Here is a 12,915-nt window from a genome sequence, read left to right as displayed (position 1 = left end):
CGCTTTCCCCTGGCTCGCCCGGGGCACGCCCGGGGGGCCCCCCCAAAGTATGAACCCCCAGAGTGCCTGCCTCGCACTGGGGCCCCCCCAAAATCACCTGTGGAAACCCCCCCGTGAGGCTGGGTGGGGGTAGGACCAACCCCCCCCCATTGTCCCCCACAAACTCAACAGGGGTTGGGTGACCCCTTGTCCCAGGCTGGCTGGGCACCTCCCCTTCCTCTCTGCACCCCCAAAATCCCGCTGTGGCACAAGGGCGGTGGTCGCCCCCACCCTGGGGACCCCCCGGGACCCCCCCCCATTCCCAGCTGGCACCACCGAAACCTGGCACAGCTGCCAGGGGTGCAGCGAGTTCATCCCGGGCTCTGCAGAACACCCCAGAGCCCTGGGGGACCCCAAAACAGCAGGAAAAGCCACACCAGGACCCCCCCAAAGCAGCACCACCTCATGGGACCCCCGAAAATGTCCCCGAAGGAGCCTGGAATTAGGGATGGCACGGTGCTGGTGTCACCCCCTGAGCCCCTGCATCGTTCACAGCACAAAATGCAAAATATTTTCCAATTTTGGGCCCAATTTGGATTTTTCCAGCCTCTCCCAGCTCCTCCTCACCCCAAATATTGAACACCCCTAAATATTTCCCCCCTCTCCCAAATATTTCCAAGCTGATCCCAGGCAGGATTTAGGTCCTTGGATTCCACATCCATCCCGTCCGAGGCTGCCTCGTGCCAGGGTAATTCCAGTGTCTCCCGCTTCCACTGGAGGCAGCCGCTGGACAGCGTGGCCAGAGCATCCCCGGGAGAGCCAGCGGCACATCCCAGAGCTCCCGGAGGCAGCACTCCCGGCCGGAATTCCGGCTCCAAAGGGGATTAAACCCACCCGGGGCACAACCGAGGAGAGAAACCGCCTGGAAATGTAAAGTGCCGTTTATTTATTATTCCCTCTCCCCCCCCCCCCATGATGAAAATATCGAGTTTAAAAAAAAAATTAATTGCACCACCAAACTGCTCCATCCACGCTCTCCTCCTCCTCCTTTTCCTCCTCTTCCTCCTCCAAAACCCAGCACCAAAACCTATGGAAAACAGCCCGAAACTTGACGAACCTTCCCCACTTCCCACATAAAATAAGAGGCAAAATCTGTCACATCGAGCACCTCATGGCTCCAGGGTGGCTTGGCCAGGCATGAGCTGAGCCAGCAAACACAGACCCCCCAAATCTGGGGTGTTCCCCCCAAAAATTGGGGTGTCCCCCCTTTGGGGACATGGTTGCCCTCCGGGTTGGCCCCGAGCAGGGCAGCGCCCTTGTCCTGTGCTGGAAAACAGGAAAGGAAAAGGGATAAGAGATTTGGAGTTACCCAGCCCCGGTCGTTAATTTTGGGGGGCTGCCATGGTGGGACCCAGGGCAGGCAGGGGGATGGCAGCTGCCAGCCTGACTGGGTGCAAAACAGCCAAAGAAAGAAGGGAAACACCGAAAAATTCCCACCAAACTTCCCAAATCCTCATGGGGGGGCTCAGGGGTTGCCGAGCCATGTGAGGGGAGCAGGGGAACAATTCACCCCAAAATCCACACGTGGTGGGAAATGAGGGGGTCGGGCCCTGGGGGGCTGAAAGGTCCTTGATGGGAGGGACAATCCAGGGGCCTTTGGATGAGGTGGCTCGGGCTGGGTGGGTTCATCCCTGGCCAGGGGGCTCTGACAGGGAATCCTGGAGCTCTGCCACGTCCACAATGGCTGAGGCCACCCCGGGGATGGGCCGGAGGCAGCTGGAGGGGGAAAACTGCAGCCTGGAGGGGCTTCACCCCTCCCTGTGCCCCCAGATGGGATCAGGGAAGGGACCCAAATCCCGGGCACGGCCACCGGGAACAACCGGGCTCTGCCGCCACCTCGGCAGGGAAGGAAAATCCACGCTGTCCCCTCACCTGGACACCGAAAAGTGGGAGCTGTCCCCATCCCCTTTCCCTCCCTCCTCACCCCGATGGATCCAGCCCCTCCCAGCGCGGGACAAGGCCGGGCTTCAGAACAACCCTTTAAAAAGCCAAGCAGGCAAACCCCGATCTCTGCTCTGCCCCACGCCCAGGGCCAGCCCAGAGCCCCCCTGTGTCCCCAGGCAGGGCGGTGACACCGCTTTGGGCCACCCGAGGAAGGGTTTCTCCATTCCTGACCCCGCTGATTCTCCATCCCAGAGAAGACCAGGGAGGAGGCGAAGCATCAGCTGCCCAGCCCCTCATCCCTGCCCCACACCCTCGTCACCTTCTTTTGAACCCAAGTGAACACATTTCCAACAAAGAAAACAAAAAAACAAACCAAAAAAAAAAAAAATTACCCCAAACTAAAGAAAAATCAACATAAGCAGCACCACAATTCCCAAGTGTCAGGAGCTCCAGAGCTGGAGCAGAGGCCTGGAACTCCCCCGCATCCGAGGAACCAACCCCGCCGGGCAGCCCCGGACGATGGAGACGCTTCCGAGGGGCCGCAGCTTTGGGGGCCGGAGCTTTGGCGCTGGGCTCGGCGGGCTGGGAGGGAGGAAGGAGGGGCAGTTCTGCCGTGGAGGAGGAGAGGAAGCGGTGCCAGAGGCAGCGAGTGCCAGGCCGGGCTCACATGGCAGCTCGGGTGGGAGTGCTGGGCTGGTTCAGCCGCAGCGTCCGGCACAGCCAGCCCGCGAAATCCACCTCCTCCACCTCGGAGCGCTTGATGAACGTGTGGCTCTGCAAGCACAGGGAAAACACGGTCAGGAGCACCCCTGAGGAGCATCCCCGATCCCAAAAGCCAGCCCCGTGCTGTGGGATGTGCCCTGGAGAGGGGGGGAGATCCTGGTGCTACGGGAAAGAGGATTTGGGGAAAACATTGGTTCCTTGCAGCCCTCCCCACCCTCCCAGGAAACAATTCCTTCCCGATATCCCATCCAGCCCTGCCCTCTGGCACTGGGAAGCCATTCCCTGTGTCCTGTCCCTCCATCCCCTGTCCCCAGTCCCTCTCCCGGAGCCCCTTTAGGCCCTGGAAGGGGCTCTGAGCTCTCCCTGGAGCCTTCTCCAGGTGAACATCCCCAGCTCTCCCAGCCTGGCTCCAGAGCAGAGGGGCTCCAGCCCTGGAGCAGCTCCAGGGCCTCCTCTGGACTCTCTCCAGCAGCTCCACATCTTCCTGCTGTTGGACCAGAGCTGGAGGCAGCTCTGCAGGTGGGGTCTCACCCAAGTGGGCAGAATCCCTCCTTTCCCTGCTGCCCAGGCTGGGGGATGAGCCCAGGACTCAGCTGGATCTCCGGAATGTGAGCACAGCTGGGATCCAGCCCTCAGTGCCACCCTCCTGCCCAGCTGAGGAGCCAGGTTTGTCCTGGACACCTCAGCAAAGCCTGGACAGGCTCCCAGCAGGGACCCATCCCTGCCCCTGGATCAAAGGGGGTCAGTCCCTCCCTCTGCCCGGCCCTCTCTGCTCATCCTGAGCTCAGCCTGGCACTTCCCAGCCTTTGGAGCAGAAGGGATGGGGCAGAGCTGGCAGAGCTGGTGCCACCCTGGTACAGGAGGAAAATCCTCTCCCCACTCACCATCAGCATCTTCAGATCTGCTCGTTCTGCTGGGTTTTTAATTAAGCTGAAATGAGAAGAACAGGAGAGCAAAGCCAGCGTGAGATTCCTCGTGGGGATCAGGCTGGAGAGGTCTCCAGCTTCAGCCAAAGCCACTCAGGATCCTGGGAGGGGCCCCAGCCCTGCCAGCCCAGCTCCCAGGGAGAGCTGCAGGATCCATCTCTCCCAGACTGTGGGGACAAACTGTGCCCTGCAAATGGAGAAGAGGCCCTAAAGCTTGGCAGGAATTTGGGATTTTTGTAATATCCAATCTCTGGCAGCTCTGGCAGCACCTTCAGGTGTCCCTGTGCCCACAGGCTGACTCAGCCCCAGGATCTGCTCCACCACCCCCCTGGCCAGGCTCAGATTTAGAAGGAGCTGGGATCCTGCTCAGCAGCCCCACACATAAACTGCTTTTATTCCAACCCTTCCCGAGGCAGGAGCTCCCAGCACAACGTGGGATCAGGCAGAACACAGAGGGTGGAGCCGCAGAGCTGTCAAGGAGCACGTCCAGGCCTCCACCTCCAGCCAGGAGATGAAATCCTCACCATTTATTTACAAACTCCTGGAAATCTTGCGTGAAGACTCCACTCGGCAGCTTGGGAGGCGGCTGTGGAGGAAGGAGAAGGGGTTCCTGCATCACTGCTGTGTTACTGTGCCAAAAATCAGTGCCAGCTGCAGGGTCAGTGAGCTGTGCCACCCTCATCCTCCTCATCCTCCCTGGCTTTCCAGCCAGGAAAACCCTTCCCTACCATTCCTTCCCTGGCTGCTCCAGCTCATCCTGCACCTGAGGGACCCCACACTGAACCCCAGCCAAAGCTGGGAAATCACCAAACATCCCAACCCTAAATCCAACCTCACAAATCCCAGCTCTGGCAACACCTACAGCTGATGAAACAATCCCAAAATGAGAATTGGGGTAAATTCCATCACCTTGGAAAGGGAAGCTGCTCTTTACACTTGTCCTTGCAAGTTGGGTAGGACAAGGGGGATGGCCTTAAGCTGAAGGAGGGAAGGTTTAGATGGGATATAGGGAAGGAATTCCTGGCTGGGAGGGTGGGGAGGCCCTGGAATGGATTTCCCAGAGCAGCTGTGGCTGCCCCTTGGATCCCTGGAAGTGTCCAAGGCCAGGTTGGAGCAGCCTGGGATCAGGGAAGGTGCCCTGCCCACAGCAGGGGTGGGACTGGATGAGCTTTGAGGTTCTTCCAACCCAAACCATCCTGGGATTCCATGACTAACAAACATTCCAGATCCCACCCTGACTCAGCAGAGCAGGGACATCCCTGTGGAACCTCCGGGAATCCCGGCAGAGCCTCGGGAGAACAAACACCCACCTCGTTAACGATGTAATCCAGCAGCTCAAAGATGGCCATGGCAGGCCTGGTGTCCATCCCGTGGCCTGGGGGGTGACACGACACAAACGGTGCTGAGAGGCTGCTCAGGGCTCAGTTTGGGGTGAAAAACACCCCTTTGGGGGAGTTCTGCTGGGAGAGGCTGAGGCAACTCCCGGGGGAATTGAGTCATGGTTAAAGAGAAATCAAGTCCATTCCCAAATTTTGGGTTTCTTTCACCAGGCCTCCAGTCCAGATTTACTTCCCAGCTTGGAGTGTTTGGGCAGCACCAGACCATCTACTCTGGCTGGGGCAGCACTTCCAGAGACTTCTGCTCCCAAGGAAATGGCTCCAGCAGAGCCTCCCTGGAATCCTTGCGGTGTTTGGTGCTTCTGTGAGAGCTCCCAGCAAAGCTCTTCCCCAAAAGCTGCCTCAGGCCTGGCAGGAACCTGCTGGCAGCACAGGCAAGGCCTGAGGACCACAAGGGCTGTGACTGTGCCCCTCAGAACATCTTTTCCAAGGGATCCACACTCCAGCTGTGCCCACAGCACAGGGGGCTGAGCCTTTCTGTGGGACACAGGGGGGTCTAAGGAGCCCGTGGACTCTTCAACAGATCCCAAATCCATCCTGAGAGGCCCCTCCCCACGCTCCCACCTGAATTCCACAAACCTGTGGCGGGGCGGGTCCTGCCGGAGCATCGCCGTGGCTCCATCCGTGACTTTCCCTACAAACATTCCCACCACAACCTCCTCCAGAGCGGCTCTCCCAGCCGCACCAGCCAGATCCCAACCCCTTCATCCCCCATGGAAGTGTTGCTGCCAACGCACACCACAGCCCCTACCACTGACGGGGCGTCCTGGGGGCCTGGCCCGCGGCGAGATGCTGGGGGACTCTCCCTCCGCCCCGTCCACCACAGGACGGCCAAAAATTGCTTCCAGTTCCTTGGAGTCTGGCGGGGGGATTGGGTACCTTCCGATCGACAGCTCCACTAGGGACAGCCCCATGCTCCAGATGTCCGACTGCACCGAGTAGTGCGTGCCCTGCAGGCGCTCGGGCTGCGGGGAGAGCACAGGGGTGGGGTGAGGGGGGAGAGGGGACAGGGATGGGGTGATGGGGGAGAGCACAGGGGTGGGGTGAGGGGGGAATGGGGATGGGGACAGGGATAGGGTGAGGGGGGAGAGGGGACAGGGATGGGTGAGGGGGGAATTCGGACAGGGATGGGGTGAGGGGGGAGCGGGGACGGGGATGGGGTGAGGGGGGAGAGGGGACAGGGACGGGGTGAGAGGGGAATGGGGAGAGGGATGGGGAATAACAGCACCCAGGGCATGGGAACTTCCATTGATATGGGATAATGGCACCCAGGGCACAGGGAATGGGGGGTGACATGGGATATTGACACTCAGGGTGACAGATATCCTCTGCTGAAATTACACGGATGACACTCAAACTCCAGGGCCTAAAGGGGCTCCAAGGGAACTGGAGAAGGACTTTGGACAAGGGACAGGAGACAGGGAATGGCTTCCCACGGACAGAGGGCAGGGTTAGGTGGGATATTGGGAATAAACTCTTCCCTGTGAGTGGGCAGGCCCTGGCACAGGGTGCCCAGAGCAGCTGGGGCTGCCCCTGGATCCCTGGCAGTGCCCAAGGCCAGGTTGGAGCACGCTGGGACAGTGGGAGGTGTCCCTGCCATGGCTGGGGTGGCACTGGATGGGATTTAAGGTCCCTTCCCAGCCAAACCATTCTGGAATTCTGTGATATCCCAAAGGCCTCTCCATGGCAGCTCTCCAGGGAAAGGAGAGTCTCAGAAGGATTGTGTGCAATGGGAATGGAAAAGAAGGATGATGTGCAGCCAAAAAGCACTTGGAGCATCTCATCCACACTCCCAACTCAGCAGCATTCCCAGCTACTTCTCTTTGGGAGTCTGGAACAGCCAGCAGGAATCTATTCCTCCGTGTGCTGAAATCTAAGGAACTCAAATTATTCATAAAAATGTATTTTCCTGCTCAGTCCTGTTAACATCCAAGAGGAATCAGAGGAGCAGAAAATCCACTCGAGGTTATGGCCATTAAAAGAAAAAATGAGAAATAAATCAATCCATGCAAGTCATCCCCACTGGCAGCTCTGAGGCAGCTTGGAGCCAGTGCCCGGGAGAGAGGGGACAGGATTTTTAAATAGCCCCTGTCTAACTATAACTGCACTGGAATAACCATTCCCAAAATACAGGAGCAGCTCAGACCTCGGGATCCTTCCCTGGGAGGGAGGTGAGGCCCTGGCACACGTTCCCAGAGCAGCTGTGGCTGCCCCTGGATCCCTGGCAGTGCCCAAGGCCAGGTTGGACAGGGCTTGGAGCTGCCTGGGATCAGGGAAGGTATCCCTGCCCACGGCAGGGGTGGAATGGGATGTGTTTAAAATCCATTCCAACCCAAAGCAGTCTGGGATTCACTCCCACTGACTGATTCTAATTTGGCTTTAATTTCCCACTGGCCTGTCCCGAATCCCAGCTGCTCTGAACTGGTTTTACCCCCATTTACCCCCAGGGGAGGTGGCTGGAGCAGCTCTTGTGTCCTCTCTGCACTCAGCTTTTGGACAGAGCTTTGCACACACAAAGAGAAGATGGTTTTGTACCCAGAAACACTTCCCAAAATAAAATGTGGAAGGATTTGTAGGACATGAAATGTTTTTCCTGGGAGGATCTGCATTTCCACACACACCACTGCTCATCCTCAGAGGATCAGGAGCTCTCTGCTTCCAAAGGACTGGACTCACCCCAAAGTGAACCGGATGGGGATGGAAACAGAGCTGAGATGAACCCAAATTACCCAAAAACCCCATCTGAAAGGAACTTACAGACATGTAGGACCGAGTTCCCACAAAGGAGTTGGCCATGGAGTCAATGAGCTGCCCGCTGACCCCGAAATCACAGAGCTTAATCTCCCCTCGGGAATTCACCAGGATGTTGGAGGGTTTCACATCTGGGAACAGCGAGAGAGGGGACAGTGAAGGTGGCTCTGGGTGACACCTGGGGCTCCTGCAGTGCAGGTTGGGATTTTCAGGGCCCTGCTCTCACCTCTGTGCATGATTTGGTGCTTCTCCCGCAGGTAGGCCAGGCCCCGCAGAACCTGCAGGAATCCAAAGGCTGGATGAGAGCAGAGCTGGGCAGGGAAGAGCTTTGCCCTCAGCTCAAGGGGAGCTGCCCTGCGATGTCCACGTCCCTCAGGGTTTGCAATTTAGCCCCAGTTCCATCACAGATTTTGGGTGAACCACCCAAAACTTCTCCCAAACCTCCCCGAGGTGAAGGCAACATTATCCAGAGGAAAAGGGGTTGGGAATATTTCGCCTCCCCTCTGGCCTCTTGGTCCAGGAGAGTGCAGAGAGCTTCCCAAGGCAGCCCAGGTGTTATTCCCAATCCCAGCAAATCCCCCCTGGAAGCCTGAGCAGCCCCATAACTCACCGCTATACTGACTTTGCCCAGGATTTCCTCAGGAATTCTTTTGGCTTCTTTCAGCACCTGATCCAAAGAGCCACCATCCTAAAATGAAGAACATGGGAATGACCAACACAGCAATTCCCAGCAGGAAAACGGAGCAGCTGGATGTACAGGGCAGCAAGTGAGGAATGAGCAGTACAGAGCATCCCTCAGCATGGAGCACACTCCTTTTCCAGCCAAAAAATGGGATATCTGGTGATCTGAGCTCAAGTTGATCACTGGAAACTGGTTTTTTACCAGCTCTGCTTCTTGCTGTTGGTTCTTTGCTTCCTTCCTTCAGTGGGAATGCAAAGACGGTGCTGGTTTGGAGGAGGAACAACATCATTCTCCACCAGAAACAACAGAATATGTTCTCTGAGCCTCTCAGCAGGCTCTGCAGAGCAGTGGGTTGGCAACATTTCCGCTTGGCCAGGCCCCAAACCTCTGCTTCCGCTTCCCAAAAGTCGCTGTCTCCCTCATTCCGATGCCTGAGCAGGAATGTGTGGCTCCCACCAGGAGCAGAGTGGCCAGAGCAAGGAGCTGCCAGTGCCCCGAGCCACCCAGCTGGCAGGGAGAGGGGATTTGGGGGGGCCCAGGGGAGGGGCAGGGACTCACCATGTGCTCCATGCAGATGGAGATCTCCCCGTCGCTGTAGAAGGCCCCGTAAAACCCCACAATGTAGGGGGAATTGCACTCGTGCAGCACCTGCAGCTCCCGGATGATCTGGTTCCTGATGGCCGGTTTGATTTCCAAATGGATCAGCTGCCAGGAGAGAAAACAGGCAAGATGTGACCCCTGGAAAGTAAAAGAACTGATGGGGAGCCTGTGAGTGCTGGGAAGAAATGAGATCTTCAAGGGAGGGGCTGCTTTGGAGCAGAATTTTTCCCATTTGCAGACTAATACTAAGGATAAAGTGCCAGGAGACAGGGAATGGCTTCCCATGGACAGAGGGCAGGGTTAGGTGGGATATTGGGAATAAATCACTCCCTATGAGGGTGGGCAGGGTGCCCAGAGCAGCTGTGGCTGCCCCTGGATCCCTGGAACTGTCCAAGGCCAGGCTGGACACTGGGGCTTGGAGCAGCCTGGGACAGTGGGAGGTGTCCCTGCCATGGCAGGGGGTGGCACTGGATGGGATTTAAGGTCTCTCCAACCCAATCCTGTGTGGGATTCCATGCTAAAGGCAGAGGGAGAGCTCTGTGCTGCCTCCGCCAAGGAAGACGCCGGGATTGCACTGGACACGAGTGGAAAGACGAGTCAGGAGTTTGATCTCAGCCCCTCTGACTCAGCAGACAGGAACATTTTCACAAGCTCTGGAGGTGTTGTAAGAAGGTGCTCCGAGATCAAGGAAACCACAGAAAAGAAAAAGCCCCTGTGAAGGTTCTGCACACGAATGAGCAGCGGCTTCTGGGGCTCCACGTGGGCTCGGAGCAGAGCGGGGAGGGAAACACCCTGGGCTGGGGAAAGGTGGCCCTGCCCATGGACCTGGATGAGCTGTAAGGTCCCTTCCATCTCAAACCCTTCTATGATTCCATGGTCCCAAGGGAGAGGAGACTCTGGAGGAGGCAGGGTAGTGGTTGTGCTGCTCCTGCCAAGCACAGCCCCTTCCAGCAGGCACATGAAGCATCTCCTGATTTTCTGCTCCGTGGCACCACAGTAGAAGATGTTCCCAATGAAGCCAAGTCTGAGAGGAACCTCTGTCCCTGCCTGGAATGACCTCGGGATGTGTTAAATAGGGCTGAGGGATGTGTGTGCCAAGCCCATCCTTCCCACTACCACTTCCAGAGAGAATCCAACCAAATCCAGCCCTCCCAGAGCCAGGGAAGGTTTCAGATGCTCCCCAGCATTCCCAGTCCCTTGTTACCTTCCGTGCCATGATGAGCCCTGAGGGTTTGTGCTGCACTTTGGTGACCACCCCGCCATTGCCAGCCCCCAGCTCTGAGATCCTCTCGAAGTCATCATCCTTCAGCTCCCCCACTTTGGCTTTCTGGGTCAGGAAAGCTTCCAGGCGCTTCTTCTGCTGCTCATCCAGCTCCAGCTCCTCGAGCTTCTTCTGCAGGTCCACGAGGTTGGCCCTGGAGAGGAGAGGAGGAGATGGGAGACGGTCAGCACCAGAGAAAGGAGGGTTTCGTTTTTAGGGAAGTAAAGGGAAATGGTGGAAAACCATCCCCTGACACGTCCTGAGCCCCTGACAGTGGGATCAGCTGGACAGGGAGACCTGGAGAAGTCCCTGCCCAACGCACACAGCCCCTCTGCAGAGGAGCTTTGAAGCAGTCAGGTGTTTTGGGAGAGCCAAGGAATAGAGAAATCCGTCAGCCCTTAAAGAGGCAGCACCAGCAGCCGCTCCCTCTCGGGAAGCCAAGCTTGGCTTTGGCTGTGTAACCTGAGAAGCGCTTTCCATGGGGTCCAGCAGCTCCTTTACACCCCCCACCCCAAACCCTGAGCACAAAGGGGGGTCTGTGCTCCCCCAGCATCTGCTGCCGAGCCCCCACTGCCTGTGCCAGCTCCAGCTGCTCTGTCCCAGTTGCTGCCACCCCCTTGTCCCCCCTCACCCACACCCAGGGGGACGTGTTGGGAGGGTCTCACCCCATCCCTTCCACCCAGAACCCCCACGTGCCCCCTCTCACCTCCTTCCACCCCACATGTCCCATCTGCTGAGCCCCCACTGCTGCCCCAAGTCCCCCCCCCAGACCCCAAGTCCCCATCCCAGCTCCAACCTTGGTCTCCAGTGCTGTTTTCCCCCCCTGCTCCAGGCCTGGACCCTGCACCCCCCTGCAAACCTGGGGGCCAGAGCAGCCTCCCCCTGCCCATCCCATCCCATCCCATCCCATCCCATCCCATCCCATCCCACCTGCCCCCCGCCCACCCCTTCCAACCCTCAACCTTCCCCCCGGCTCTGGCTCCCTGACCCCTGACCTGCCCCGCACACCCCAGACTGGGCCCATCCAGCCGCCCAGGCCTGTCCCAATTCCCCCAGGCCTTCCGTGCTCCCCCCGAGCCTGTCCCAGGTCCCCCCTCAGACCTTCCCAGGCCTTCCCAAACCTGTCCCAGTTCCCCCAGGCCTTCCCTGTCCCTCCCCACGCCCCCTGCCCGCCGTGTCCCGACTCCCCAGACCCCGTGCCCGCTCTGTCCCGGCCTCCCCAGCGTGCCCAGGCCCGGTGTCCCCGAGGCCCGGTGTCCCCCCCCAGGCCCAGCCCCGCTGCCGGGGCGGTCCCGGCCGGGCCTGACTCACTCTGCGGAGCCGTCGGGGCTGGGCCCCTCGGCGGCGCTGGGGGCGATGTTGAGGGCGGGCAGCACCGGCTTCCTCTTGGCCGGCATGGCCGGGCCGGGCCGCGCCTGCGGGGCCGGGGGGGCGCGGCCGGGCGCGGGGGCGCGCGGGGCGGGGCCGGGGCGGGGCCGAGCGCGGGCCAATCGGGGGCGGGGCCGGGCCTGAGGGAGGGGCCGAGGCGGTACCGGGGAGGGGGCCGGTACCGGGGCGGGGGCGAGGCCACGGCCGGGCCTATGGAGGCGGGACCGGGGCTCGGAGGGGCGGTCCCGGTGGCTCCGGGGGGCGGTCCCGGTGGCTCCGGGGGGCGCGGCATCGCACGGGGCGGGGGCGGGCCCGGGAGGAGGCGGGGTCTGGGGGCGCCGGGAAGAGCGCGCGGCGGGGCGGAGTCTCGCGAGATCTCGCTGAGGGGGAGAAGGAGGTGGCGGCCATGGCGGAGGCGCCGCCCGAGGGGCACCGGGGGGGCAGCGGCTGGGGACGGAGCGTTAATTAAAGAATCACTAATTAGTGACCCAGAAATGAGCAGGATCCCCCCAGCTCCTGCCCGCTCTGCGCATCCCGTTCCATGCCCCATCCCAGGCCCCGGGACCCCCGAGGCTCCTCGCGAGGGGCCCCGAGCAGCCCCGGGTGGCGGCACCGGGTGGGCGCCCTTTGCCCGGTCCCGGCGGGGCCATAAAGCAGGGAGCAGCTGCCGCCTGCTCGGTCAGAGGCCGTGGGGCGGCCGATAAGGGGCCGTGGCCTTGTCCCCGCGCCACGCCTGGGGCACACGGAGCCTTAGTCAGCCGTGTCCCGTCCCTGTGCCCGGGATCCCCGGGGAGCTGGTGGCGATGAGGTCACTGGGGGGACGCGGGTGCTGCTGTTGGGCTGATGCCCCTCATTGCAGGGGGAGGGGGGTTTGGCACAGCCACCACCCCGTGTTCACCCTTGAGGGACTCATGGAATCCCAGGATGGTTTGGGTTGGGATGGATCTTAATTCCCATCCAGTGCCACCCCCTGCCAGGGCAGGGACACCTCCCACTGTCCCAGGTGGCTCCAAGCCCCAATGTCCAGCCTGGCCTTGGGCACTGCCAGGGATCCAGGGGCAGCCCCAGCTGCTCTGGGCACCCTGTGCCAGGGCCTGCCCACCCTCCCAGGGAACAATTCCTGCCCAATATCCCATCCAGCCCTGCCCCCTGGCAGTGGGATGCCATTCCCTGTGTCCTGTCCCTCCATCCCTTGTCACTGGCCTCTCTCCAGGGAGAGCTGCAGGGAGCTGAGAGCACCAAGGTTTTCCGGCATAAGCCGTAAGTGGTAGAGTCCAAGCCAAC

At 60.1% G+C, this 12,915-nt stretch overlaps 1 protein-coding gene across 1 annotated transcript; it reads right to left on the bottom strand.

Moving 5' to 3' along the window:
• Nucleotides 1-904: 904 nt before the first annotated feature.
• On the bottom strand, nt 905-11,704 carry MAP2K2 (mitogen-activated protein kinase kinase 2). Its single transcript, XM_068997076.1, has 11 exons — nt 11,575-11,704; nt 10,207-10,417; nt 8,961-9,107; nt 8,331-8,408; nt 7,947-7,998; nt 7,727-7,851; nt 5,721-5,934; nt 4,883-4,947; nt 4,097-4,158; nt 3,531-3,576; nt 905-2,697 (listed from the first exon to the last, which is right to left on the bottom strand). Exons 1-11 carry the CDS (start codon nt 11,658-11,660, stop codon nt 2,587-2,589), a joined length of 1,197 nt encoding a protein of 398 aa, XP_068853177.1. The 5' UTR covers nt 11,661-11,704; the 3' UTR covers nt 905-2,586.
• Nucleotides 11,705-12,915: the final 1,211 nt, after the last annotated feature.

The sequence above is a fragment of the Aphelocoma coerulescens genome, chromosome 28, assembly GCF_041296385.1.
Source record: "Aphelocoma coerulescens isolate FSJ_1873_10779 chromosome 28, UR_Acoe_1.0, whole genome shotgun sequence".
Classification (NCBI taxonomy): Eukaryota; Metazoa; Chordata; class Aves; order Passeriformes; family Corvidae; genus Aphelocoma; species Aphelocoma coerulescens.
Note: the sequence above shows the minus strand (reverse complement) of the source record. Positions and strands in the feature narration are given on the sequence as shown.

Excerpts from the sequence above, each read along its gene's own strand:
- MAP2K2 (XM_068997076.1), bottom strand. The coding sequence starts at position 11,660 with ATGCCGGCCAAGAGGAAGCCGGTGCTGCCCGCCCTCAACATCGCCCCC. Across the intron at positions 4,948-5,720 it reads CCCAGGACGCCCCGTCAGTG|GCCACGGGATGGACACCAGG; the intron begins GTAGGGGCTGTG and ends GTCACCCCCCAG. Across the intron at positions 4,159-4,882 it reads TGGATTACATCGTTAACGAG|CCGCCTCCCAAGCTGCCGAG; the intron begins GTGGGTGTTTGT and ends CTTCCTCCACAG.